This window comes from Mus caroli, chromosome 14 (genome assembly GCF_900094665.2).
Source record: "Mus caroli chromosome 14, CAROLI_EIJ_v1.1, whole genome shotgun sequence".
Taxonomy (NCBI): domain Eukaryota; kingdom Metazoa; phylum Chordata; class Mammalia; order Rodentia; family Muridae; genus Mus; species Mus caroli.
The window spans coordinates 20,628,194-20,655,086 of NC_034583.1; the positions used below are offsets into that span (position 1 = coordinate 20,628,194).

Below are 26,893 nucleotides of genomic sequence, written 5' to 3' on the forward strand. Positions count from 1 at the left end.
AAGGCATTTGATTGACACTTGCTCCTCAGCTATCCCAGAAAGGATCACACCCATTTTAGAGGTAAGGATATCGAGGTTAGGACAGTTAATCACCTTAGGATACTACAACCTGCAAAGTTAGGTGGAGCAACTCTTGAATCTAGGTGGCCCTATCCTTAAACTCATAGTTTCTGACTCTCCGGACTAGCTCATGTCTTCTCTTTTCAGCGGGCCTTGGGCATTGTTTATGTTGTTGTGGACTTGTTCTGCCAGCTCATCCTTGCTCTGTTTCTTGACCTGTGGCTCTCAGTATTTAACTATGACTCTGAGACTCCCCTGTGATGTGCACTCCATGATTAGAGCGTTCAGCTTGTTTTCCACCAACATTGCACCAATTCTCTCAAAGAACAACGGCAGCTGAAATAGCTGTAGACACCCTTTCCTGAGAAGTCACCATTGTAGCAGTGAGCAGTCTCCATCAGTGCCCCTGCATTTGGCAGTTTGGGTGTGCAATTCCCTGCCTTGTCCTGTGAGAGCAATGTTTGTCATTCTGTGTCTCCACACATCTCTCTCCCAGCATTGCTTCCAGGGCCTCCTGAGGGCCTTTGATAGAGTATAGGATGTGACCGTGGGCACCTTGTGATTGTAAGTTCACTCTGGATCTCTTTGCCTATACCTTACCATGTGTTTGTCTCTGTCTTAAATAGCACATTGCCATGTACAGGTGCTACGTAGCTAGCTCCAAGAGTGTGATTAAAACTTCCTTTACCAGAACTAATGACGTAGCTCCTTTGTTATATATGTTTCAATGTGTCTAAAAATGAGAACTTCTGGATTGATATAAATGGAGCACTCCTTTAGGTGCTGTCGTTGTGCCCTGTTTTTATTGGGCTCATCATCTTGCTCCTGATGGTTCCTTCTCTGGTTTTCCTTCTTCACAGACCCAGAACAGGATGAAGCTGATGGCAGACAATTACGATGAAGACCATCACCATTACCACCACCACCACCATCACCACCACCACCGGTCTCCTGGGAGGTCACAGCATTCCAACCACAGGCCCTCTCCAGACCAGGTCAGTTTCATTGCAGCTTACCTCTAGGACCCCTCTTACGCTGTGGATATTTTAAGATAAAATAAATAATCCTCAAGAGATAATAAACAGCATAGAGTGATACGTTCTTTGAACTGAAACTAATAGCTTTGGTATTTATTTCCATCACTCAAGGAATCTAAATGTTTTCCTTTCTCCTTCCTCTTTAAGGTTTTGTCTTTTATTGTTTATATTATGCATTTTCTTTCCTCCCCTCCTTTCTTCTTTCCTAGTTATGCAGCTTAGTACTTGGTCATATCTAATGGCTAGTTACTTTGGAATGTGTCTTTGCAAGTTTTAAAAGAAAGCACTCTATTCCCAAGAGCTTGGCAACCAGAGAAACCTTGAGTTTGCTGAACTCTCTCCTGCAGATGCTCTCAGTGGTGCTAGTTAGTGGTGAGGTAAAACGCCAAAAGGAGAATCTACTTTGCTGCTCTTTTTGTCAGAGACATCGAGGAGTCCAGCTTATTTAGTTTGGAGCCTACCTTTTTCCTTGACTAAGTAGAGCAAATGAAAGGACAAAGTGACAAAACCAAAAAAGAAAGAGAAAAACGCCTGCAGTTTTCAACTTGGTCCACACTTATCCACTATGCAGCAACTATACTGTCTAGTAATAAAACTCCTGAAGGTGATTCATATGCAAATTACAAACAGGTGCAAATTAATCAGAACAATATAATCAATATAAGTAGGTTTTTTTTCTTCTTTTACTGTACCTTTGTAATGTAGTATCATCGTATGGTTTGTACAATAAATTCCATGAGATGGGTGGGATTTAGAAAAGGCACAGAACTGTCTGTGGAAGCCAGAGTATCTCAAACGGCAGCACGAAGCACTGTGGTATTAACTGCATGTAGAGAACACATCAGTGATTGCTGGGGAGGGTTTTGCTTGTTTTCAGAGGCCTCTCTTCTCTCCCTTCACATCATGGGCATCCCAAAGAAGCTAGGTCCTAGTCCTTAGAATGATTGGCCAGGAATAAAACTCCAGGGGGGAGCCAGTTATATAAAGCAAAAACCATGGAAATCGTGACCTTTATACCCTGAAGAACTTATCCTCAGAGACCCCAGCACTGCAGAAGGTTTCCAAAGACTCCTGCAGAAAGGCCCCAGGGTGTGGACTGCAGCCCTCTGAAACAGCTTTAGAGTCTGGTAACGTGGAAAGTAGAAAGATTAATTATTTGTCATTACCTTATACGTCCTTGATTTTGTTTGGTTTTATGTATCTTTTTTTTTTTTGTCCCTACCACCACACCTGCTTGTCCCAGCATATCTGAGATCACTGCCCTTGGTTGCTGCTCTTTGGCACACTGCCCTTTGTTCCTTGGTATTCTCCCAGGAATAGTCAGTGTGAGGCTTCATTGGAGTGAGACCTGAAGACATCACTTTGGTTGTCCTCCTGAGCCATGAATGCCAGAAGGCCACCCTTCTCCCAGACATAGTATCAGAAATCATGAAAGGATACCAGGAAGAACTGGAGTGAGTCACCCATGGACCTGCTGATATAGCAGAGACATGTATCCTAATATGCCCTGCAGGAAATGGTGACCAGATCAAATCTGTCTGCTTTGTGAATAGTACTTCTCACAAAATCTGACCTCCTAACATTTCTTCATGGCCTGGCAATGGAGTGTCTTGCCTGCTCAGTTAGTGCCTCCTGTGTCTACATCACCAAAGGTTTCCACAGGGCATCAATGATCCTTCAATATTAAAACTCCAAAATTAACATTCCCAGAACTAGCTGCCTGAGACATGTCACAGAGACTTTGGACACATCTTTGTCACTAGTGTAGTCAGTGAATGCTCTGAACAACACTTGGGCACAGGGATGGATCCTGCATTCTTCTTTAGGGAAAAATCCCATGCTCCAGAAGGAAGGCTACCTGGCTAGATTCTGATTACTAGTAGTTTGCTCTGTCAGCTCATCTCTGGAGCAAATGTCACATGCCAGAACTATACAGAGCCTGGAGAGACCATGCAGGCAAGATAAACCTCTGTCCTCATGGTGCTTGCTCTTTCGTCCTAGCCTAACAATCTAGCTCCCTAGTATTGACTTCTTGTTTTTTCTTGTTCATGTCAATCACAATAGGATAGATTAAAGGTTGAAGCTTATTAGGGCCATGGTTTCTGAACTTGCAGTTTATGGTAGAAGCAAAATAGCCTTACCCAGGAGAGGACTTCTATAGTTTTAAGTTGGAATCACCAAGGCTGCCAGGCTTCACTCTTTCAGTGGGCAAAGGAGAGTTAAGCACAGACCTCTGGTGTGATATGTGGTTGACACCGGAAATGGAATTATTAAACCTCCTGAATGAGACTCCCTGTTAGACCATGGCCTCCAGATTTAGGAAAAGGTGTCCTCTCCCGCACTTGTATCAACAACCTAATATCAACAGGGGCATCATTAAGCAATTCAGTCACAGAATGTAGCAGTTATGAAAAAGTACAGTCTCTCTCAACTGATTACAACCCCTATGCATGACTCTATAGGGCATGAACAGTGATGTCCCAGAGGCTAGAGCTACTTCTTAACAGAAAGTGAGAGTCCTATATCAAAATGTGCCATCCTGACAGTCTATACAAGGAGCTAATTTGGGTGAGATTCAATTTAATGTCCACTGTGCTAAGTCAGCTGAACTGACTTAAAGGGAAAAGATGTCTTTCCTTGAGTCTCCCAGCCCTGGCCTTTCAATAGCCATCAGGGTCAACCCGCTATGTCTTCTGGACACGCAGCCACAAACCCTTGCCCTTGTTTCTTGAGGTGTAGGACAAGATGGGAACACATGAAAGTGAGGAACTGTGAAAACCCAGTCACTTTGCTACATTTCCAGAGAAACTCGGTGTTTTCCCCCCAGGAAACATAAGTATTGCCAGGCATTTGCAGAATTATATTCTTTTTCCATTTCTCTCCTGTCCCTTTGCCCTTTACTGTGATTTTTTTTTATTTCTCTTTGAAAGAAACCAAATCTAAGCTTTATAAGTCTAAACTCACGTTTCCCCAAATACCTTCTAGAACATTAGTCCCATGAGGGAAGTCTTGGACAACAGTGGGCCAAGAATTTTGGGAAAGTATTGCACATTTTAACTCTATCTCCTAGCAGCCCAGTGCCATTAGCAGATCAAGGGATCCAAAATGGCATATAAGAAGGAAAGCTCTATAATTTTATTTAATCCAGCATTTCCAAGACTTATTTGATCGTGGTTTTAAATTCTTTTTTGTAACATCTGTGCTTTGAGAAATAGTATTCTCATGCTATTAGGTGGAAAAATAAAAGAGACTACCTAGTTTAAAACAAGACTAATCCTATTTCAAGCAGTATTTTCATGGAAGGAAGAGATTTTAGGCACTACCCTAGTGATTAACATAGCGGAAAATAGGAGAGCCTCTCCTATTCGTTTCCTGGAGAATGAGTGCTCTCAATAGGAACAGTGAAGGTCTGAACTAGGCTAGCCATTTATGGTGAGTCCACAGAAATCAATAATGGTCATAAATCCATCGTCATTCAGTGGTCACAAAGCAGATGAAGGAGGGTGGGAGAATTTGAAGAAGCAATCAGAGGAGCCATGGCAGAGTTTGAGTGCAACCATTTAACCCCTACTTGAAAGCAGAACAGTTAAGATCTAGAAGCCAGTAACCCCAGGATGACTCCAGTCATCAAATATGTCCAAGCAGAAAAGAACATCCCAATACTGTGTAATTAATGTAGGAAACCCCCTTAAGACACAAAATAGCCACAAAGTACACAACAAATATTTCCCATGACATAGTAAAGAACAAAGTAAATGAACATGCAGGCAACACACTAGTGATTCAACTTTTACTGTCATTACCAAGATCACCTATTTTGCAAAGCAAGGTGCTAACACAATTTCTCCTAAATATCCCCTACATCTATAGTCATCAGTATCTTCTGTTATTTAATTTAGATAGTGTCCTTCTCTGCCTCAAAGCACATTAGCCATACCAAGTCTTTCTGCTTTGGGGGCAGGGCATCTTACAACTTTTACTGTCCCAGAAAAAGGCATATTTTAGTAAACTCTTTTCATTGCCACTCAAATTTGTTCTAAACCCATCATTGTGAAAGCTGCACAGCACAGAGGCATACAGCGCAGACAGTTCTAGCAACCTGCCCCTTGTGTGCTTAGGAATCCCCACACTTCTGTCCCAGCTACTGAGTGGGATGTTGCATCATTACAGGCCCAGATGTTACGGCTTGCTCATTCAAATGCCTGTGCATGAAAAGGCACCTGACTCTGAGTATAGTGTGGAAGTGGGATGCAGAACCTGAGCATCCTAGAACTGGCATAGACAACACTTTTTGAAGCCCAGGAAAAGAATCTTCTGTCTTCTCCTGGCCCCCATGCACTGAATGAAAAAGACCCAAGCCAAGGAAATGGAGGCTAAGTGCCTTTTGCTACCTAAATGATCTCTAGATTTTAAAATTTTAAATTTATATAAAGAAATCTTATTTCTCTAGAGTGGACACAGATTTCACAACTATGGAGACATAACACTTATCAGAATTATAGAAAAATAGTTGATTGATTTCTATGTTGCCTCTTGCAAAACACACACACACACACACACACACACACACACACACACACATATATATATGTTTGACCCCTGAGTACACATGCAATAAATGTTTCCTGAATGATCTGTTCACATAATATATATGGAAGAAGGACAGATGGGCGTGTCCCTGTTATACAGGTTAAGAAGTGATATTTGAAGAGATTATTCATGACCTAAAGATACATAACTGGACTGGAGAAACATCACAGTGATTAAGAGCTCCTCTAGAAGACCTGAGTTCAATGCCTAGCACTGACTTGAGTGGCTTAGAACAACCTGTAACTCCAGTTTTAGGGAGCCTACGCCCCCTTCTGGTCTATATGGGTACCTGCACTCACATGCATATACCTTGCCCAATACAGACAGACATGCATACACAGACACACACAGATAAAAAATAAAATTGTTATCTTGAAAAAAATCACTAAAATAAAGACAAAATAACTCAAAATCTTCCCGCCCAAGGCAAGAGTCCATGCCTCTAAGTGCACTGGTTACAAACCCTATGGCTTGTAATCCGTATAGATTTTTCTGTGCAAATACACCTATCTGTGCTTGCATGGCCAAAACAGCCCAACTGTTTCTAGAAAACAAATGTATTTTTCCTTCCCTGATGAACTGTACAGTACATTTAACCTAATAGTGTGGTCTTTTCCCCCAACGCTGAATTAAAATACCTCATTGATTTCTTTCCCATCTGCCCCAGCTTTTGCTGCTTGCTGTCTAAGCTTCTGTGATGCATCCTTTCCCCCCCATTCCACTCCCACACAATTTTCTCTGACCCTCCTTATGCTTCTATATTCTAGCTGTCACCTTGTTGATGAAAATAAGACTTCTTGCAAACTCTGCTATTGCCATGGGATCACCAAGCAGTGATTCTCAAGGAGAAGAAAAACTGGCCCAGAATGAGAGTGTTCTGTGGACCACGGGACACTCTTAGTAGATGACTACCAGGACCCATATTCCATTGCACACTCACCCTTGAACCTTGCCCACATGGGAGCCGAAAGAAAGCAAGGCTTTCAAAGCAAAGAAGAGGTCTTTTTCCTCAGTTCAGGTTTATCTTCCATTCAATCAGGATACTGGGATACTTTCAGGTAGTGGCTAGTCCTGGCAGATGCTGGCTTTTTTCATTTTGAATTCTGATTTTAGAGGGTTTGTTCTGCAAATCTATCCCCAGAAAATTGATTGCACAAATATTTGGCCCACTTCACTTGGCAAGTCTCCAGACTCTGTCTTCAGCTACAGTGATCACTGGCCCTCTCTCTGCTGCCATTGGTTACTGTGAATGTTCCCAGCATGCCCTGCCTCTGAGCTGTGATGCTTTAACACAGAGCCTGGTGCCCAGGGGACTGGACCTATGCCCTACTTCAAGGACTGCAGCACTTATTGCCTTAGTTTTGAGGCTTCTAGATCCCAAATGTGACCTCATTTCTTTCTTTCCACACGCCAAAGATCTCTAAGTTTGCTTAACTTTGGAAATAAGAGTAGAGGTATTGCCTTCTTACCCTCCTGCCTCACATACAGCTCACACACAAGCCTTGAGTACCTGCTTTAGGTAGAGTACTCAGGCTCCTCAAAGTATTCCTATGGAAAGGGAATTTAAAGCCAACTAGACAGGTAGTCCCTCTCCAAGGTCATGGCCACAGGCAGATGACCTATCCAGGCCCATAGGCTTTCTGTTTGGCAAAACCCCCCAAGCATCCCTTTTACATTTGAGACAATGTGAATTATCAAATTCTATCAAGAGCCACATCCCCAAAGACAGTCAGCAGTTCCAGTCTGCCTTCTGGTCCCCATGACTTCTGACAAAGCCGTTGGAGAACCCCCAAGACCCCTCTGCCCTTTGTGAAATGTGAGATTGGACCTGTGATTGGAGTCCACGTGCTTTCAATAGTAGAGGAGCCGCAGCAAAGCCCTTGGAGTTCTGACAGAGTTCAGTGCGCTCTGTGGCCCCCAGAAGATGAATTCTATACATAACGTTGTTATTCTTAGCTTTTGCTTAGGAAAGGAAAAAAAGAATTTATGTTTTGAGGTTAAATGGGTATGGGGCAAATGTATACACAGAGTCCTGTGTGTATATATGTATGTATCACTATGTGTCAGGACGAGCTGAGCGTGTCTCCACATATGGAAGAATGTCACACAATCATGTTTAACTAGAAATTTCTCTCCTGTAGATGTGTGTGTATATAAATATATTTTCATGTTTACTACCTGGAAGAAAAATTTAACCACTGTGTATCAGATTTACAAAAATGTAGTTCTAGAACAGCAGGAGTGAGGGGGAGAGAAAGAGGGAAGGAAAGAGAAGAAAAAAAAAGGAGAGGAGAGGGCAAGGGAAAGGAGAGGAGGAGAGGGGTGGTGAGACTCTAGTCTCACTCTACTAATTTCTAGTTCTCCATGCAACCTAGCTCACATGTCTAAAGTTTGCCTGAGGGACAGCTTTCCTTTTGTTTATTTGTTTGTTGCATGTGTTGCAAATTTGATTTCATGGCCACTTTCTGAAAGAAGTCTTGACCTTTGGCTTCAAAGCCAATAGCCCATGAAGTGCTCTTCTCTGGGTGCTGCTCTTTATTGGATGGGAAAGGGGTTCAGAGATTTTTACCACTGCCATTCCCAGGCCAGACCTCTTCGAGATGGAGCCAGTGATAGGCTTGTATGTCCATAGACCTGGGGTCTATGAGCCCCTGGCTTCTTTCCCAGAACTTCTTTGGTCACAAGTAGATTGGTAGACACAGTGTTTAAAACTCAGCAGATTGCATAAATAAATATGTGATTTAAAAAGACAGCACAAATACCACCTTCCCATGATCTCTACAATGCCAATCAGAAGTTCTCAAAGCTACTAAAATATGTGCCAAATGGCCGGTGCCATCTTCTCACTATTGCGAAGGAAAGGTGGAAGTCTATTTGTTTGCTTACTTTTAAGAGCAGAAGCTCTGGAGTGAAGCTCTGTGGGGCCACAGGTAAAGAGGGAGATGGGACAAATGCTGCTGTTGCAAGAGGTGCTTAAGTGCCTCTTTCCTCTGCTGGCAGTTCCATGCTCCCCCAACCGTTCCAGGCCCAGGAAGAGGCCAGTTAGCAGGCACTGGGAAACTGGCTTTGCAGATTATTGCCAGAGCTCTTTAATCTGGGTGTGATGTTAATTCCTCCTCTGTGAGCACATGAGGCAAGCCCTGATAAACCCAGCAGAGATGGTCTTAATGTGTGGGAAAAAGAACATAGTGGCTTGGTGTGCTGAGACACTCGGGACAGAAAAGAGTTTCCATCAAAGGAGGCTAGCACCTATTCAGGATTCTGCTCTTGCTTAGGCTAAAGCAGGGCTTTTTCTCTTTACTGGTTTGTTTTAGTTTTGCATTGTGTTCACAGTATTAGGGCTTCATTAAGAGATTTGTTGCCCTGTCTTTCCAGTCAGCGGGGCTTTCAGGCCCAGCCCACACTCCCCAGCCTGTCTGGTGGACCTGAGGCTTGGCAACATCAGAGGCTGGGTTCTCTCTCAATGTGCTGCCTTAATCCACTCACATTTGTCTAACAGGCAGCATGTCAACTCTCTATGAAAGGGGGTGGCCAACCTTGAAGTACTGGGAAGCCGGGAAATCCATTTTATATTGCTGAATACCACTGCCTCTCCCTCAACCCCCTTTAACTGATGTAATAAGGATCATGTTTGACTTCCACACTCCAGGCACTTGCAGCTCTTCAGAGATAAGGGAACAGCTGAGGAAAAGGAGCTGGAGGCATCTGTTAATATACACTGCACTCACTCACAAAGCCTGAAAGATATATATATATATATATATATATATATATATATATATATATATATATAAAACTTAATCACGAAATAATGACACTGTACACATTCTGATTCAGTGTCTATTCACTAATGAGCTGAGGAAGCTCTAGCTTTGCACAGCCTAGAGATGATATAAAAATGTTTAAGCATGGCTCTCTGTAGTATTAGCTTGTTCCTATACATGCAATTGTATAGAATGATGTTAGGTTTACATCACGCAATTTGTTAATTCATGACAAGAAACTCCAGAATGCTTCCAACACAAATGATGTGCCAAGTTGGAAGTAGTTGGATTTTCATTCTGCAATGTAGTTCTTCCAGTACCCCATGAAGTATGGGAACCACATGGGTCCCACTTTTTTCTCTGTAAGCAACTAAGGAAAGAAAAAAAAATCAAGATTTGGTGGCCCACAAGCTAGGAAATAATCCAACTAGAGTGACGTTCAAAACATAATTTTTACTGTGTTTAACAAAGCCAAGTGTTAATGACTGATAGATGAAGGGACAAAAATAAAGCCTGTCTTCACTCCTGTCCCTTTTTATGGCTATCTGGCAGTGAGTGGCTCGACTCTTAGCAGATGTTGACTTTGCACTCCCAAACAATATTATCGGCCAATGGAGAGCTTTCCAGCAGTTTCCTCTTCAGCCCAGAGAACTGGATCCATTCACCAGGGACTGGCTTCTCCGAATTTCTTTCTCGTGAAAGAAATATGACAAAGTTCTTTTATGAATACTAAAAATTTTGAGTGAGTGCCCAAAGATGCCAAGTTCAAAATGAGGGGGAAGGGCTGCCATCGGAGCAGCTATAATGTTCTTGGTAGCTTGGCAAGAGTGTCTCTGTTGTTGCCTTGCCCCAGACTTACTGAGATCCAATCTACTTGGTGCCCCAGTGTGACTTCCCAAGCATGGACCATACCAGGCATCTCTCAATCAGCCAAGGAAGTGCCCTCCTTGGCTAGGTAGGGTGAGAAGAGTGAAGCAGAGAAGGACAGAAAGGCCAGAACATTCTGTGGAGACATGGACAGTGATCCTCACCAGGGCACATTGAAGTCAGGTAGCATTCTCTCTCAGCAGGCTTGATTTCAAAGGCAAAAACGAGCCTTTCATTCTTACTTGTTTATAAAATGTCTGTTTGGCTCCTGCGGCTGAGAACCTGCCAGGAGGACTGAGACACTGTCCTTCCTGACAGGGACATTTAAATATTCACTGAGATTCTGCTGTTATGGTCATATGAACAAGTTTCATTGCCTGTGAGGACCTTTTTCTTCCAAGATTCAGAGGACCATACCTAGGTTGTAGCATCATCCACCAGCTGGGATCATCACCCTCTGGGGAAGAGGACAGTGCCCATTCCAGAGTTCTTCTGAGCTGAGCATGTACGCAGAGTGAAGCCATACCACCAAGGGAGATCCAAATGGGCTCTCGAGGGTTCAGCCCTCGCAGAGTCAGAACAGGACACTTTTGCACTTGAGCGGTCTGGAATTTTACCTTGACTTCACCCTGCCAGGTGTTCTTTGGTGGTTTGCCTCATCTTCCTCTCTGCTCAACTTCCTATACCTGCACAAAAAGCTACCTGACACCTGTGTCTGGGGCCCAGCTTGAAACTTGGTAGAGAAAAAAAAAAAGAAGGCTGTTGACACTCTCTCAGGCCTAGAGGAGGCACTGATAGCTTTGATACAGCTCAGAGATGAGCAAGTGTTTATACCTATAAAGCAAGAACATGTGTGTGAGCCTGGCTGAGGCTTTCTTAGTCTTTGGGGAACATGTCTACTCATGGGTCCTGCAGATGACATATGAGGCCATAGCCATACCGGACTCCATCACCTGGGTGAAGATCTGATCCATGGGCATCCTTGGACAGGACAGATAAGATTAAGCAGTCTTTAGAGGGAAGATGTGGATTTGAACAGGCTTTTTGCAAGCCTGTCTGCCTTCATACTCCCTGCAGGTAGAAATATCAAGAGGATACGGTTTTTAGGAACTTAGGCTCAGTACTTATTATGAGCCCCACACCATAGCCCTGCTTTTGTGACTTGAAGTTTCAGAGAACCTATGATCAAAAGTAAGGTTAGGGAATGTCTTGAAATAGTTCACAGTGACCTAATCCCACACAGTAAGATCTGAATGGGAGATGAAGCTAACTTCCTTTCAGTTAGTCGTTAAGTTCCCACAAACACCATGAGCTACTCATCGAAAGTGGCTCTCTCTTGACTCTTCTCTCCTTTCTAGTTAAGATAGGTATGACAATAAATTCTTCATTAGGAACTCAATCGTCTAGTTTTAAGGGAAAAAAAATCAATCTAATGACCCAAGAAGGACTACAGATTTTTTTTTAAATAACATACCCAGTAATAGGCTCAGTTTTGCCTACCTGCTGTACCTAACATTTAAAGATAGAAACCAATTAAAGGCTTAACCTGGGTTGTTTATCATGCCAGGCTATCAGGTTCCTGTTCTTGATGAGGTAGTTAATGCACTCCCACCCCCAACACACACACATACACTCATACACAACAGCAAACCTTCGGCTTGTCAACAATGGCTTAGTTCCTCTGCTTCTAGATCTTGTCTAGACCCACAATGAGCAGCCCATCTAGGTAGGAATTTGTTTTATCTCAGTATTTAGAGAATCCCATTAGAGCTAGGCATCTGGGCTGTAGGGTTTCCATCTAGGCCTCTTGTCCGTCACATTGTCCTTGAAGCTGTATCTGCATCCTGGGGTTGTTTAACATTTAAGCCTCTCCTAACCTCAAAGCTGGCTGTTTTGTGATCTCTCTTCTCCGGGCTTCAATCCACAGAGCATGTTCCCAGTTTCAGATGCTGTAGACAAAAGCAAACAGATGCCTGATGGACCAGAGCAGTCGCTTCCCATTCAGATATCTCAACAACTTCCGGCAGAGCAATTGCTCACAGAGGACCCATCAGGGATCAAACACCAGTCAGCATCTAGAAAAGCCACACTGCAAAGTAGATCTAGAAACAGAATCACCAGAAGAAGAAACAGGCTCAGTAGATGCATTTTAAAACTCTAAGCATCCTTAAATAATGTGGTAGCAAGTTAGGGATCGAGCATCCATATAGGTTTTGTTGGTGTTTGTTCCTGGTTTTTTGTTTTTGTTTTTTCTGATCTTCGGATTTACATTTCTACAGGGTAAGGTTTCTAAAAGGCTTAATATTTGCATAAAGAGAGGCAAGCAAGGAGCAGTCAGACAGCTGCAAATGTTTGGAAGACATGGAGCTGCCTCTCGGATTAGCGCCCACATCTTTGTTTTGTATTCCTCAAGTGGGCACTCACTCTGACCCAAAGCTCTTGGTGATGAGGATCAGTTCATGTTTATGTTTGAAGACAAGAAAGACAAGAAATGGTCACCATTTACCATTCTATTTTCTTCTAAAACCTTGAAAATGAACTATTTTAAAATACATAATATTCTCAGTTCATGAGAGGAATTTGTCCACATTTCTACCATGTTAAATGTTCACTGAGTTTATATTGGGCTGTCATATTTCTTTACTTTATTCACTAGCGTACAAGATGTGGATCTCAACATCTGGTTTTTAATAACTCTCGACATCTGGGAGCTCCTTCTTATTCCTATGGTGGACGAGGAACAGTAGTGACATTGGCAGTGTATATTTTCAAGCTACAGCTCCTGTCTGTTTCAATCATAATTAATTACCACTCTTTAATGTATTTAATTTGCTAAAAGTGATTTGCATTGGACCACACTTCACTGTTAGGAAAGCAGGGGCAGATTTTGGTGGCATTGGCTTTCTTTTTCTTTTTTTCTTTTGAAATTGAAATCCTATACCAATGGACTTGGAGCAAACTCCATGTAAATGTGCTGTTGGGTTTTAAATGCAAAATGAAATTCATTGCTCTGCAAGTGAAGTTATTTGACAGCCATTTAGGAAGCGGTCAACAAGGGCTGTGGGCTACATTTTACAGAAAACCGCCAATTTTGTTTTGTAACTGGCAAATTGTAGTATCTTTCCATGCCTGGGAGTTTTCCTACAGAAGTGACTTTGGGGATCAAGAACCTTATGATGAAAGTCAGAGAATATGTAAACATATCCAGTGAATATGTTTACTTACACACACACACACACACACACACACACACACACTGCACTGAACTGTACAGGTTGCTAGGTCCTCAAAGTTTGCTTAATACCACCCTGGGGTGTCCTGCTAAAAAGTTTTCCTCTTTATTAACATGAAAAGGAACACAAAGTTTGCTTTTCTATAGCAATGGAGAGGAAATTCAGTGAGTGTGACAATACACTCTCCTCAGTACTGGAGGGATAAAGAAGTCTATTGACAGAACACTGGCTAGTAAATGCATACAGTTCCTCAGACTGATGCCTACACTTGCTTTCTGCCAGGATATTCCTATCAAAACTCACAAGTGAAGATTCATACCGACTTACCCAGCTCAAATGCTCTTGATTGACTCAGGTCCCATGGGGGATTCTCAAGTTTTGTGAAACATTGACTTTTTTCTTGGCAGTCTGAAGTCCCTGGGTTTTTTTCCCTCAACATAATATTTTAAATGCATAAGAGAAACAAAGGGAGAAAAAAAGCTGTATTGGGAATCAGTTCAAAGACTATGCATCTAAATCCTCAAGTAGATAAAAAATTATCTTGGCTTACTTATGTATATGAAACTTCACATTGAGTTGTGTGAAATTCCTGGTCTTGGAGTTCTAAGGTAGTGGCATTTCCATATGACTGTACCCTCTTCTCTAGCCGACACCTGCAATAGTGCAGCCCCAAGTGTGAAGGAATGTTCCAAGTCACCTTTCTTTTTCCGGTTTTCAAAATAAAACAAAATAAAAACAACAACAACAAAAAAAGAACAGCAACAACAACAAAACCCTGATCCTGACAAACTGTTGTCTTTGGGATGTTGTTACAAGCACCCTGCTCTCAGATAATGTGTGTGGACAGCATGCAGACCACTCTACCTGACCTGCTTGTTCTGATATACCCCATGACAAGGAGACTTGTTCACAGTGAGGATTTTGTCACAGAGCATCTACTATTATCTTCAAGAACTTGGTTTCCCTGCCTTATTGGCTACTTCTCTACAAGAAGAAATTGGCCAGAGCTATTTTGAAAATATTTTCAACCAAAATACAAGCCAAATGTCCATTTTCTGACTGTCCATAGCTGAACACAATGTTAGATTAAGCAACATCCTTTCTGCAGGCATTCCTCAGAAATGAACGTTTATACTATTTTAAAAAATTTTTTTTGATTATAAAATCAATTGTTAAACATGTTTATACCTTTCTATATGCCAAGCACTGATTAGAGCCTGACAATTAAGACTGTAGAGTGCTAGAAACATTGTAAAATAACCACGGTGTGCTAAAGAGTGTATTCCACCTAAGCAAATCGTTTGGGTTTTTAATTCTCCTTCAACTTTTATTGATACTTTAAGCTTAAGAGAAATTAAGGGTATGTGATTACTATAATTACTTCTCTGCTTACTTTAAAGGCTTAATCCACTCCTTAGGCATATGCAATCCAGATTGCATGCTTTCCAAAAAAATAATCATCTGCTAATGTAGACTAATTTTAATCTCCTAATCCAATCTTGACAGAGTCACAGCTCGAGAGGGTGGAATGTTTTTGTGTGGGGTTGCCATAGATACAAACTTGGTTATGCATTTGACAAGCCAGTGATGTGGAACTTAAGTTACTACGTGTTTTTTTTTTCTCCTTGCTCTCTAAGATGAAACAGAAAGTGCAGATTCGTGTGCTTTTCGGTGCATGTCGGTGTGACTAACCTTCTCTTCTTTCATTCTGGCGCTCCTCCTCTCTGTGCTCCTCCCCACCTCGGGCCGGCCGCAGGATGACGAGGAGGGCATATGGGCATAGCCGGGCCTGTAAACCAAAGTTCCAGTTTTGTTTTGAGGGGTGAGAAACCATCTTTTCTATCATTTCTCTTTAAAAAAAAAACAAAAACAAAAACAAAAAAAAACAAAAAAAAAAGATTGCATTCTAGTGTTGTATTGTGTGCGTGCTCAATTGTGCTCGCTGATGTTTGTGATTGTGTCCTGTGCTTGCTATTGTGTCCCATGAGCGCAGAATGGCCGCGTGCTCTGACCATTCCCAAGAACCCAGTCCATCCCACCTTGCCTCTCCACCCCTCCATACCACCACATTGTTGCTCTGCCTTGTTGGGGCTGGGTTTAGCACGATCCAAATGTTTCTATATCATTTCAAATGTAAACTGTGCCCTTAGGATCCTTAGACATGCTTCTAAGGCATGATTGGAGACTCAAAAAGTTGACACAATTCTCCAGTGGCGGTTTGCAGCCTACTGCTTGCTTTACCAGATATACCAGTATGGTGTGACTCTCGGGTCCTTCCAGTCGTGTCAGATGTTTGGCAAGGAATAAGGACAATAAAAGTATCTATCTTCATGGAGCTGAAATTGTCATCTCTAAGAAGCCCGTTGAATGGATTGTATTGTCCCTTCTGTGGCAGTTCTGAAGAAGACATGAGGATCAAGGCATAATCATGGTGAATGGGTAACTGTAACTCTCCCAGGGAGCTAGAATGGATGTGTTGCTGTTGGAGTCTTAGTGGTATTTAATCTGTGGCTTTTATTAAAACTTGTGCTTCTAAGAGGATTTGCATTATTAATGATGTGCATCACATTTTATAGGGGCTTTGGCTTTTTTGAAAAGCTGATCTTAGCTGTGAAGAAGACTCCTTTTATTTTTCTTTGCTTTGGTTTCTGTTCTGTAATTGAGTCGGGTGTGTGTATAAATACCACACAGTTAGAAATGGAACACTGAACTCTGGCTGCTGGGAATTGTTGTTCTCCAACACACCATGAATGTTTACCACCAAGTCAGAACTCCCTGGAGTTGGTGACATGGGTATGCCATTGAACTTGATGACATTGCATATGTCATTTTGTTCAGAAGAAGGAATGTGGTAGACTTTGTGCTAGGGTAATTTTTTCTGGCCAGAAAATATTTCACATGCAGGTCTTTGTTCTGGGATAAGCACGAAATATCACAGTGTTGGGGAAATCAACATTGAGACACCTCTAAATAATGAAATGTGTGTATTTTCTCAAAGCCTACCTTCCTATAGCATGACAGTGCAGTTCATGAAAATTTAACCCCAAACTGGTATGATCCACCCTTGGGTGCCAGTTTCACTACCATGTTTTACCTCTTTGTATATGAGACTTGATATAAGTCTCATAGATGTGGCACTTGGCTTTGGTGGTTCTGGTGGCAGGAAATAACAAGAATTAGTTTGGGGGTAGGACATCTGCAAACATAGTAAAGATGTCACCCATAGAGCCATGCCATGCCAGTAAAGCCTGTAGTTCAGAACTCTCACCTCTTCTTTTTCCTGAGTGAATGGGAAGGCAGCACTGGCATGAACATTCTAGATGCTGAGGGGATCAAGAGAAAAGCTTGTCAGTATGAGGAGGTGGTGACACCAAGATGTCACCAACAGCAAGAGTGAAAACCTTAAAAGCCTGTCCGGGAAAGACATAAAGAGAAACATGACATTGGAAAGATATGACATAGGAAAGCCAATAACCGGTGTACTTACCTATAGCGATATTAAATGAGACGGGTTTCTAACATTGAGAAGCAAGCATGAGCCATTTACCATCACGCATGCCAAGGATGTGTAGACAAAGAACGGCTCAACGGGCTGGAGGATGATCTTTGGGGGCCTGATGCTTGGGGCTCTCCTGTGAAGTGCTCTTTTTACAAGAAGCAAATGTTAGGGTGCTAGGCTCTACTTGTATCTCTTCTGAAATGATTTACGCAGGATTCAGGACCTGCTGTTTCTTGTGTCCCTCTCAGACACAAACCAGCTCTAAGATCCATAGAACATCTTGTTTCGCTCAAAGCAAGTGTAGAGAATAGTGTTAAGTCCTTGTCCCTTATTGCTCTTTTAAGTTCCCCAAACACTGTGCATCCCAGAAAACAACTGTCTTTAGAAAATTAGTGGATATATTATATATTATTCTATGTCAATATGTTATAATACATTTTATAGACTTCTGGGGGAAACTGTTCACTTTCTTTAAGATTCCTTCAAACTAGTGTACTCAGACATCCTCAGGCTTTAAAGTTGTGTCTTTAAGAGTTAAAATAATGAGATGCTGGGGGAATCTTCCATTTTTGAACAGCCATCAAATGTTTCTAGTTGTATTGCCATCTCTTGGGTCTAAAGAGACACTAAATTTATAACTAAAGATGAATAATAATGGTGCATTTAAGAACTAACTGTTTTGAATGTATTGATTTATAACCCTTATAAAAGAAACATTACATCATGCTCTCTGTGTAGGCATCAGTTATACGCTTATAACAGCATTGGAGAGCTTTGCTTGAAACTGGAGTCCTGGTGCTGAAATGAATCATAATTTAGGCCAAATTGTTCTAAAATTTATAACAAATTGGAATTAGCATAACAGCCCACCAGCTCCTCCCTCTATCGCCGCTTCTGAATGGGAGGCCCGGGCCTGATTTATTTGTGTTCCCATGATCATCCAAGAGTGGTATTTTATGAGCGCAAAGTGGACTGGGGAAGTTTGCTTTTCTAAGGAGATTCAATGGTCTCTAGAATTAACCTTGTTCCACCTTTAATCCTCATGGTCAGACTTGGTTTTATCAGGCTGTGACCTTGTACTTTGAAGGACTGGATCCACTCTTAGTTTAAAGGTCTGATGTGGTGAAATGCTTAAGATTCCCCACTGAGGGGATTCTACGGTTTCATTTTGCAGTGAGTCCCACAAACTCCATAGTCAGGGCAGCATGACTCAGCATGGATTTCTGCCCCCCTCTGACTGGTTGCAGCTCTGTGCTTCCTTGCTCTGCCCGCCTCACACCAGTTGGTAGAGCATCCTTGTTTCCTTATGCCTAGGATCTACCTTGGGGGAATGCCTTCCCAGCAAGTTGTCCTCATGGGCATTCCTGTGGTGTGTGTTTGCAATAACTGTCCTTGACTATCCCCCTCAACACATGTACTTTTAAGTGTGCAAATGTGTGCAAGAACCTGAAGTCTATTATGTCCCTATTTCACAAAATCAGAAAGGGCAGCTGTTCCATTCTATATTGCTTTCCTTAGGGAAACCCCCCTGGTGTCAGTCTTAGGGATGAACAGATAACTCATCATCTCTATTGATAAGGGTGCTTTTTAAAGGATCTTATGTAGAACTCTTCGTCTGTGAACACTCAAGGAGATGGGACAGTAGGGGACCAAGTTAAGGTTCCCTGAGATCTTTTGCCACATTTGCTTTGAGTTGTTTGAGCTCCTGTTATCTTATAATTGAGCAGGCATTTACTTCTCAACTCATTAGAAAGGGATACCTTTCTCTGTTGAAAGCATACGTAAATTTATGACCTGATTGATACAACTATGGATGCAGTTTCCGGTGTGGGATCATGATGCTAGTAAATATATTTTGATACAAATGAAGAATTGGAGCTGTGTGACATGATCCACAGATAAAACGTTCAAACATAGGCAGAGGGTTTTACACGGAAGCAGTTGTGCAAAGGTCAGTGGAGTTCGCAGCACATCAATCCCCAAGGATGATGAAAGAACAGCAGAAGGGATGCTCCACTGGAGGGGTGGAGTTTGTACATTTCTTGCTTCTCTTTGCATGCAGCAGACCTGTGCTTGACCTGGAGTTGGAAAAATGGAGTGAATAGGAACAAACCTTGCAAGAAGAGTCTTGTCCGTCCTCTTTGTCTAGGGTTTTTCTCTCCTGCCTCTTCTATGGAATACTTGCTAGTGTTTCTGTTTGGGTTAGATCTCCTATGGATACTGGGCTGGTGTAGCTGGACCCTGTACTATTGGATACTAAGACACTCATTCATTCATTCATTCATTCATAAGTTCACATTCACTCACTCATCAGATAGTTAAGTTCTTGGTTACCTGCAAGGATAATAATGATGAATAAATTAAATGTGATGATCCCTGTGAATCTTACCATGTAAATAGGGAAATAGAACTGAAATGATTAAACACATTAATAATCATCTTGCGGAATTTGCATCATTGCTTGGGTAGATACCAGAAAAATACAGGAGGAACAGATCATAGGTGGAAGTCATTGGATAAAGATATTCTCTGAGTTTCCTATAAGAAAGCAGGTTTTAAGCCACATCTTAAAAAGGGAGAGTCAAGGTATATACCATGTGTATGTATGTGCTTAGGAAATAGTTACAGACAAGTTTAAGAGAGCTGGTAGCAGGAAAACCTTTATGAAAACCATAGCTCTTTAGTAGAGGACAAAACAGAGAGACAGGAAATGGGAAAGGGCAAGACCACATAAGGCCTTTAAGGCCAAAGAAAAAGCTCAGACTCTAGCCTAAGAAAAATGAGTAGACACTGGAAGATCTTAAGCAGGGCCATGACATAATTCAATGTTTGTTGTAGATGGAGAACAGCCTTGGCTGCTATGTAAAGGCAACATTTTTACGGCAGGAATGCAGGAGAGGCCGTTCCATCATCTGAGAGAATTGATGATACTGACCCCGGGCAGCAGCAGTGCAGAGGAACACAAGTGTACAAGTTGGAGACAAGACTAGGAAATGAAGCCAGGAGGACTGGAAGAGGAGGTCAGAGAAAGGATGAAACTGAGAAGGCCTCTGTGGGTGTCAAAGCTACAGAGGCCTTTGGAGGGCGGAGGGCTGAACTGGGATCCAGGGCTCTCTTTTCTCCAGATGTCCAGTCACCCTAGCCAAGGCACATAGAAGCTTCTGGCCTGTACTCTTTCCCGTTTGCCTGTGTAGCAGCATGGGAAGCTTTGGCCTCTTGTTGCAGTGATATGCAAGCTGAGTTTAAAGCATGGCTAAAGTCCAATTTTGAGACTATGTCTTCTCCAACTCTGAAGAAAAGAAGAGAACTTGATTACCAATGATTGCAAAGAAATGATGCCTCCTTGTGGTGCAGGCTGGCAACCTCAGCTACTTGGGATGCTGAAGCAGGAGGATCACGAGTTCAAAGCCATCCTGGGCAACTTAGTGATACCTCTATTCAATATATATATATATATATATATATATATATATATATATATAGAGAGAGAGAGAGAGAGAGAGAGAGACTAGGTTTAAAGCTCAGTGATAATGTGAATACTGCTATACACAAGGCCTATGTTTTTCAGCACCATACAAAACATCAATGGTAGTAATAATAATAAATAATGGGATGAGCAGATGTGGTTGGAGAGGGTATTCTGCAGAAAAAACAAAGCCCCAGAAGTTGTAGGAGGCCAGCAGGTCCCTGCTGATCTGAGAACAAAGCCACCAGGCTTCCAGCTGTCTGTCCTTAAGCATGACTCATGGGGACTGTCTCTGGTGCTTGGCTTCCCATGTGGGTATGATAACTTAAGAGTTATCAATATTGTTCTGCAGAAGATTTCAGCTCTCTTTGCAAGGGCCAGAGTGGGAAATACCAGAAGCAATTTTAAGATATTATAGAATAATCATGATTATGTCTCTACTTCCAGTTGCAAAATCAATTTCTGAACAGAGAAATTTAAGCTTCATTCTCTCCCTGTTGCTACTATCTCTTTTTAAATTATTCCTCTGGAAGCCATCTGTATATATATTTTTATCATCTATATGAGTAGTTAGTAAAGCTACTATTCAGAGGTAGAACTTGAATATCCTCTTCTCGGTCTTTGAATTCCATGTTTCGTTGCAGGGAAACGTGTCTTCATTTCAATAATGGAGACAGGTAGAGAAAAAACTGCAGTTGTTGTCCTGGAAGGATTTAGGATTATTCACAACCTTTATATTTGTGTCACAAACCCTGCAGAGTCTACAAACCCTCTGCTGTGGTTAACAGAGAAGTCCATGTGGATGTGGACACATTCCTTCAAAAGAGCATCTGTGATCCTCTGTACACATTCAGAGGTCAAGGGAAGAGCCACTCACCTCTGGTTATCATTATGACTTCTGAATGTAGGCAGGTCTAGGCTTTGACCCAGCACTGCTGAGCTAAGCTGGGTTACCTGTGCAGGTGTCTTAATGGTCTGGCTCTCTATTTCCTCTTTTGGTGGATGTTGTACACAGCTGGCAGGGCTGTGCTAGGGATCAGATAAACTGAGCTAGGTATGGTGTCTCACCGTGCCTGGGGCTCAGTCCTAGGTAGACTGCATTTTGCTCCTGCCACAGGTAAGTATAACTCTATCTGTCAGCTAAGGAAAGTAATTGACACTTTGGGGCTAGTGACTTGGGAAAGTAACACAAAAGGCAGAAAAAAAGGAGAATCAAAACTGAAAACCAATTCTTGCGAACACAGATAAACCTAAGCTACATCCATGTTTCCTAGCAGGTATGTTTATCCCACAAAACACACCGGTTTCAAATACCTTTCGTTTTTCTTATTTTGTTCTGTCATTGATACTTGAATTTTGCAGACTTTTGGGGTTGTCCATGGTTTTTACCAGGGGTTTCTTTCAAGTAAGAGAGAAATCTAACGAGTAACATGAAAAGCCAGTAAATATTTAATGAGCAGTTATGACTCAGAGAGTTGGACGGGGGCAAAGGGCCATGATATCTCAGGCCAGCTGTCCCTGTGGTCCAATGTACTGGGCTTAGAGATGAGGTAGAAAACCTCCAGCATGATAGAGAATACAGGACAGTCCTGCTGCGGATTTTCTGAACTAATCAGTATTATCTGGTACCTGGCATGGTTATGCATATTGGCTTAGATGTTATCACACTCTCAGAACCTGGAAGCTGGCTAAGAACTCATAAACAAAGAGTAGTGGTGAATGACCACGGGCTAGTCTTGGGAAACAGCTGGCCGAGTATTGTGGCATTGTGCATATCCTTCTCCTGCCAGGGATGGCGCATGAGGAGCTCGCTGCCCACCCACACCCTCCCTTGTCATTTGCTTCATTGTGGGGTGGTCTGGTCTTACTTAACCTCTTTATTAATGATCTGTAAAGGGGTGTAAAGAGCAGATGAGGGGAGCCACGGATGACACTAATTTGGGAGGTGTTAGAGTGAGGTTAGAAAAATCATACAAATGGCCCAAAAAGGGGGAAGAATGTGGAGAGGGGGCACAAATCTTGGAGGAATCCAGATGCTCACATCTGGCGAAATTAAGCTAAAATGGTGGACTATGAAATCCTGAATTCCAAAAGGAGGAGGGGAAACATGCACACATTGGAAAGTCCAGCCGATAAGTGTGCCATAGGTTAGAGCAGGAAGAGGTCCCAGAGCCAGTGCTGAGAGATGTCAGGGCCCCTGTGCCCTTATTGTATTGGTGGATACCAGAGCAATAGGTTTGGTCATTTGTAACTATCCTGCTTCATTACTTTTGCCTTGTAATTAGGACCTCATACATTGTATGTATTGTTTTTCAGAGGATCCCCAGTTCCCAGCGATGAGCAATTTACAGAACAGAGGCCCTAGATGGGGGCAGAACTTCATTGGGCCCTGTATATTGATCTGAGTTCATCCACAGCATCAGCAATAGATTGTGAGGCCAGTGTGGCATTTTCAGTGACAGTATTCTGGATTCCTCCTGGGAGGCTTGCCGATTAGGAAGATGGCAGCTCTTGTCCCTTGCCTTACCCATTGCTGCTAGATATTCTCAGAGGTCACCTTGCAGCCCTCTGACTGATGGGCACTGTCACAGGCTGGAGCATAGTTTTCTTTTACATTCAGCCTCAACCCTTTTCAAGCATTTCCACAAGCTCTCCAACAAGTGGGGAAGCCAGACAACACCCACAGTAAGAATGAAGGGCTCCACGCTTCACTGGCTCCACCAACCAGAAAGGTGATTTTTCCCTCTGCTTCCTTGCCTCCTTGCCAGTAGTTCCCACAAGAGGTACCCTCCTCCCTGTTCCTGTGACTTCATTCTGCCCTGGCACGATGCTGCAAGAGGGATCTGTATTCCTTTCGCTTTGTTTCCCAGCAAATCGTGTTAATAGGAAGAACAATGGAGTGCAGCAGCTGAAAGCTTCGACTGAGCCAGTCCTTAAGCCAAGTGGTTCATCCTTACAAGATCAGAGATCTGGGTTTCAGGGTCCCATCTCGAGGCAGATCCTCTTCGGTGACCACTAGGATGCATTTGCTTTACAGCTGGTCTTAAAGCCATTACAAGTTTTTTTTTTTTTTTTTTTTTTAAATCACTGAAAAGAGTTTGAATGAGGCATTCTTCCAATCCTTTCAACCTTTCATGAAGGTTCCTGCAAGCCCAGGGCTGCTCTGGCTTGGTTGACACACACTGAGCACGCTCATAAGTCAGGCCCTCCCTGTGAATGTATTTGTTGGTGGTAGACTCAGTATAGGCAACTTCAGATTCTGCCTGTCCCCAAGAAGACTCTTAGGACCTCTGACAGAGTGGTAGGGACTGCTCTCTTAGAAACATCTAGAAGAAAAATTGTTATGCTCTTTGAAAGAGAAGGGCATGTCTCTCAATAAACCTGGTAAACCCATTTAACCCAGAATAAAAAGGAAATGTCATTTGTGACTAAAGACATCTCAATGACCTTTGATGAGAGGAAGCCCCAGGACATAGTTCCAGAGTAACAGTTGCAGTTGCCACCTGCACGGGACACCCTGTACTCTCTCTAGCCACACTTCGTGTTTACTGTTCCTTGCCTTTTTTGTATATAGGAGAAAAATCAGAAAGTTCAAATAAGGATTCAGAAACAAATTTTAAAATTGTTATGTAGAGAAAGTCCAAATTCTAACCTTCTCATTTTGAAGTGGGGCTAAGGCCTTGTAACATACCATGATGGGGCCTGAAGGCCAACTCTCCAGGGTCCCAGGAGCAGCATGTCTGGGAAGCGCTGTACCACTGGTGCAGCACAGACTTAGTTCAAGTTGTGTTTCCACTCTTAGGCCTTTGAAGGCAATAATCCTAGTCCTGTGATGGTTGTCACAGAACTTTACCACTTGCCTCTCTTTCCACATGGATGAACTAGGATCTCTTTATAACACTGACATCTGTTTAACTATCAGGCAGAGTGGGGAACCAAGGCCTAAGGAGCAGAGAGGACTACCACTGCCCCGCTGATCTATTCCTGACAATGCTCTGAAGGGTCCTTGCCCCTCCTGGGTGTGAGACACACTATGGAGACCTTGAATCGGCTTGTAGTATAATTAATAGATCCTATGATCGCCTAGCTCCTCCCTTGTCTACACTCTGATTTCTGACAGCTGCCATTATAAAGCAGGTCTCCTTTGCCTCATAGAACTGGTCTGTAAACTGATTCTTCTAGTCCTGGCTCTGGCGGCTGTTGGTTTTGGTTGGTTTTACGGTTTTATTTATTCTCTGTGTTCTCGTTCCTTGGCACCAGGCCCAAACTTGGGAACATGATGAAAACATGTCATAAGAAATCCTTCTCAGCCTTGTATGTCTGAGGATGGGCAACATGCTGGGAAACTAGAGAGCAGCCTGCTTTCTTCTGAGAAGGTAGGGGCGTGGCTGTACCATTCCCATTGCCAATCTCCAAGGCTCTTCAGGCTCCCGGGCATCAGTACAACGGGCATAGTAGAGAATTGTCTTTCCCTCCTTGGAATGGAAAGTCAAAAAAGGGCAAAGGAGGAAGCACCAGAGTCCAGGAGCATCATTTGCCCCTGCTAACACAAGTCTTAAGGCTGGGGAGATTTTATAAGCCCAGTAAGGATGGCCAGTCCCTCAAAGCAGAACTCTGAAATACAGGAAGGACATTGCTTATAACTCAACTGACCTTGTCTTCCTAGGTCTTGTATTGAATTTGAGGGCATAGAATTGTGGGAAAGTGGTGTTTTATCTATAGGTGACAGATGCTTCGCTTAAAAGGCTATCAAGGCAGCCTTGCTACCTTTACAGTGGGGTTGGGAAGAGCAGCAAAGCATGACACGGTGAACTGAGGGCTCAGATGCTTCTACTCAGTTCTATCATTGCAGTATCTATGCAGCCAGCAGCCAGATGGATAGGGAAAGAAGATGGTGAACTTCTAATATAAAGTGAATTGGTAGATAGTGACACGAGAAGTTCATACAAATTTCATGAGTCACAGAACATTATTTTGATTTTCCTCCCCCATTGTTTAAAAAGCCCCACCCCTTATTGTTTGCTAAGCATAACTGGCTTGAACCCATCGTGCTGCTATCTGTAACCATTCCGAGGGCTTTCGCCTTCTCACCTGGCAGCTACCACATGGGAACAGAGAGGGGGAACTCTTTGCTCATCACCCGAGTCTAGAATCTAAGGACTGGGGATGCTGGGGACACAACCAGGCATGTCTCTCTCCAAAGCTACTCAGTGGGTATCTTACTTGCTGCATTGGCTTGAGTTGTATCCCTCACATGACCTTTCCAGATCTCTGCTTTTGGCTTGCCACCAACCCCCTTTCCCATGGGCAACTGAAGACAGGCCTTTTGTGCTGAGACCATGAAGTAAACCAAGGTTCCCATCTCCTTCCTCTCCTTCGCTAGACCCTTTCCCACTAACCACTTCATTTCCCTATTCTCATGACTTCTTCCAACACCTTTGCCTCTTCCTGTTCATCCTTTTCCATGAATAGAAGTTCTGGGGGATTGAAAATGGGATCTATGTATTCTAGAGCTTGCCATTCATGTTACATTAGTTAGTACCTTGAATTTCAGCATTTTGATCTAGAAATGAGAAACTGGTCTTTCCCTCTCCTTCCACCTGAAGTTCTTATGAGGCTCCAATGAAATAACTGTGTGTTGTTTTTTAGCTTCAAGCATCCCCTTCTCTGACACTCTAGTGCATAGAAGGGCAGTGCCAGGATGTCTGGAAGCACCAGTAAAAGGATCTTAGGATCTTACTGCCTATCTCCTATGCTGTGTTGAAACTGAGCACTTATCTACCTGTTATCCCTGCTCCACAGTGACATGTCTTGCCAAAGTGACAAATGGAACCCATCTTCCTATATATCTCCATGTTAAAAAAAATGGGTCATAGCTAATTCTCACAAGGATGAGGAAGCAGTCTAGGCAATAAAAATTATATACTCACAGGTTCCAGACTCAGTGCCTGGGCATTCACAGTAGACTAGCACCATCAGTGGCCTGTTATAATTAAGTTAGTGAAGAGGATTAGAACTTCCAGGTACTTGAGAAAGATCACCATGTTTTAAAGTTAGGAGAGATTCTAACGCATACCCTAAACCCAGCAAGATTACATAAAAGAATTCTAAAGCTGCCTTTTCCCCAGACACTGCTCTTGTTATCTCCCCTGACCCTGAATAGATAAAGGAAATATTGGAAACAGCTTGTTGAGAAAGGCTGGATTGTATTTCCTTCGACAGAAAAAAAAAAAAAAAAAAAGCATGTGCACACTTGCTGGTGGTGACGCATTCTCGAGAGGCTTCAAGGAGTTGTGCAAGCAGGGCATCATCAAATGACAGGCCTTTGTGCTCCGTGTTGCATGGCTGCTAGCAACTGCATCCTTCAGAAGTTGTGT

General features: G+C 42.7%; 1 protein-coding gene across 17 annotated transcripts in view; it reads left to right on the top strand.

Annotated features, from left to right (window-relative positions):
• The window catches only part of Erc2 (ELKS/RAB6-interacting/CAST family member 2), an 846,765-nt gene that overhangs the window by 671,025 nt on the left and 148,847 nt on the right, over positions 1-26,893 (top strand). For 15 of the 17 annotated variants that reach the window (XR_003834802.1, XR_003834790.1, XR_003834792.1 and 12 more), the window contains 2 exons: positions 921-1,055; positions 15,308-15,373. Coding sequence is in view for 4 of the 17 variants with exons in the window: in XM_021181424.1 (XP_021037083.1) it covers positions 921-1,055; positions 15,308-15,334 (162 nt within the window). In the remaining 13 variants the exon portion in view is untranslated. Of the gene's footprint in view, positions 1-920; positions 1,056-15,307; positions 15,374-18,928; positions 18,933-19,050; positions 19,062-26,893 lie in introns of those variants that run through there. The other 2 variants (XM_029468940.1, XM_021181423.2) reach the window with 2 other exon arrangements.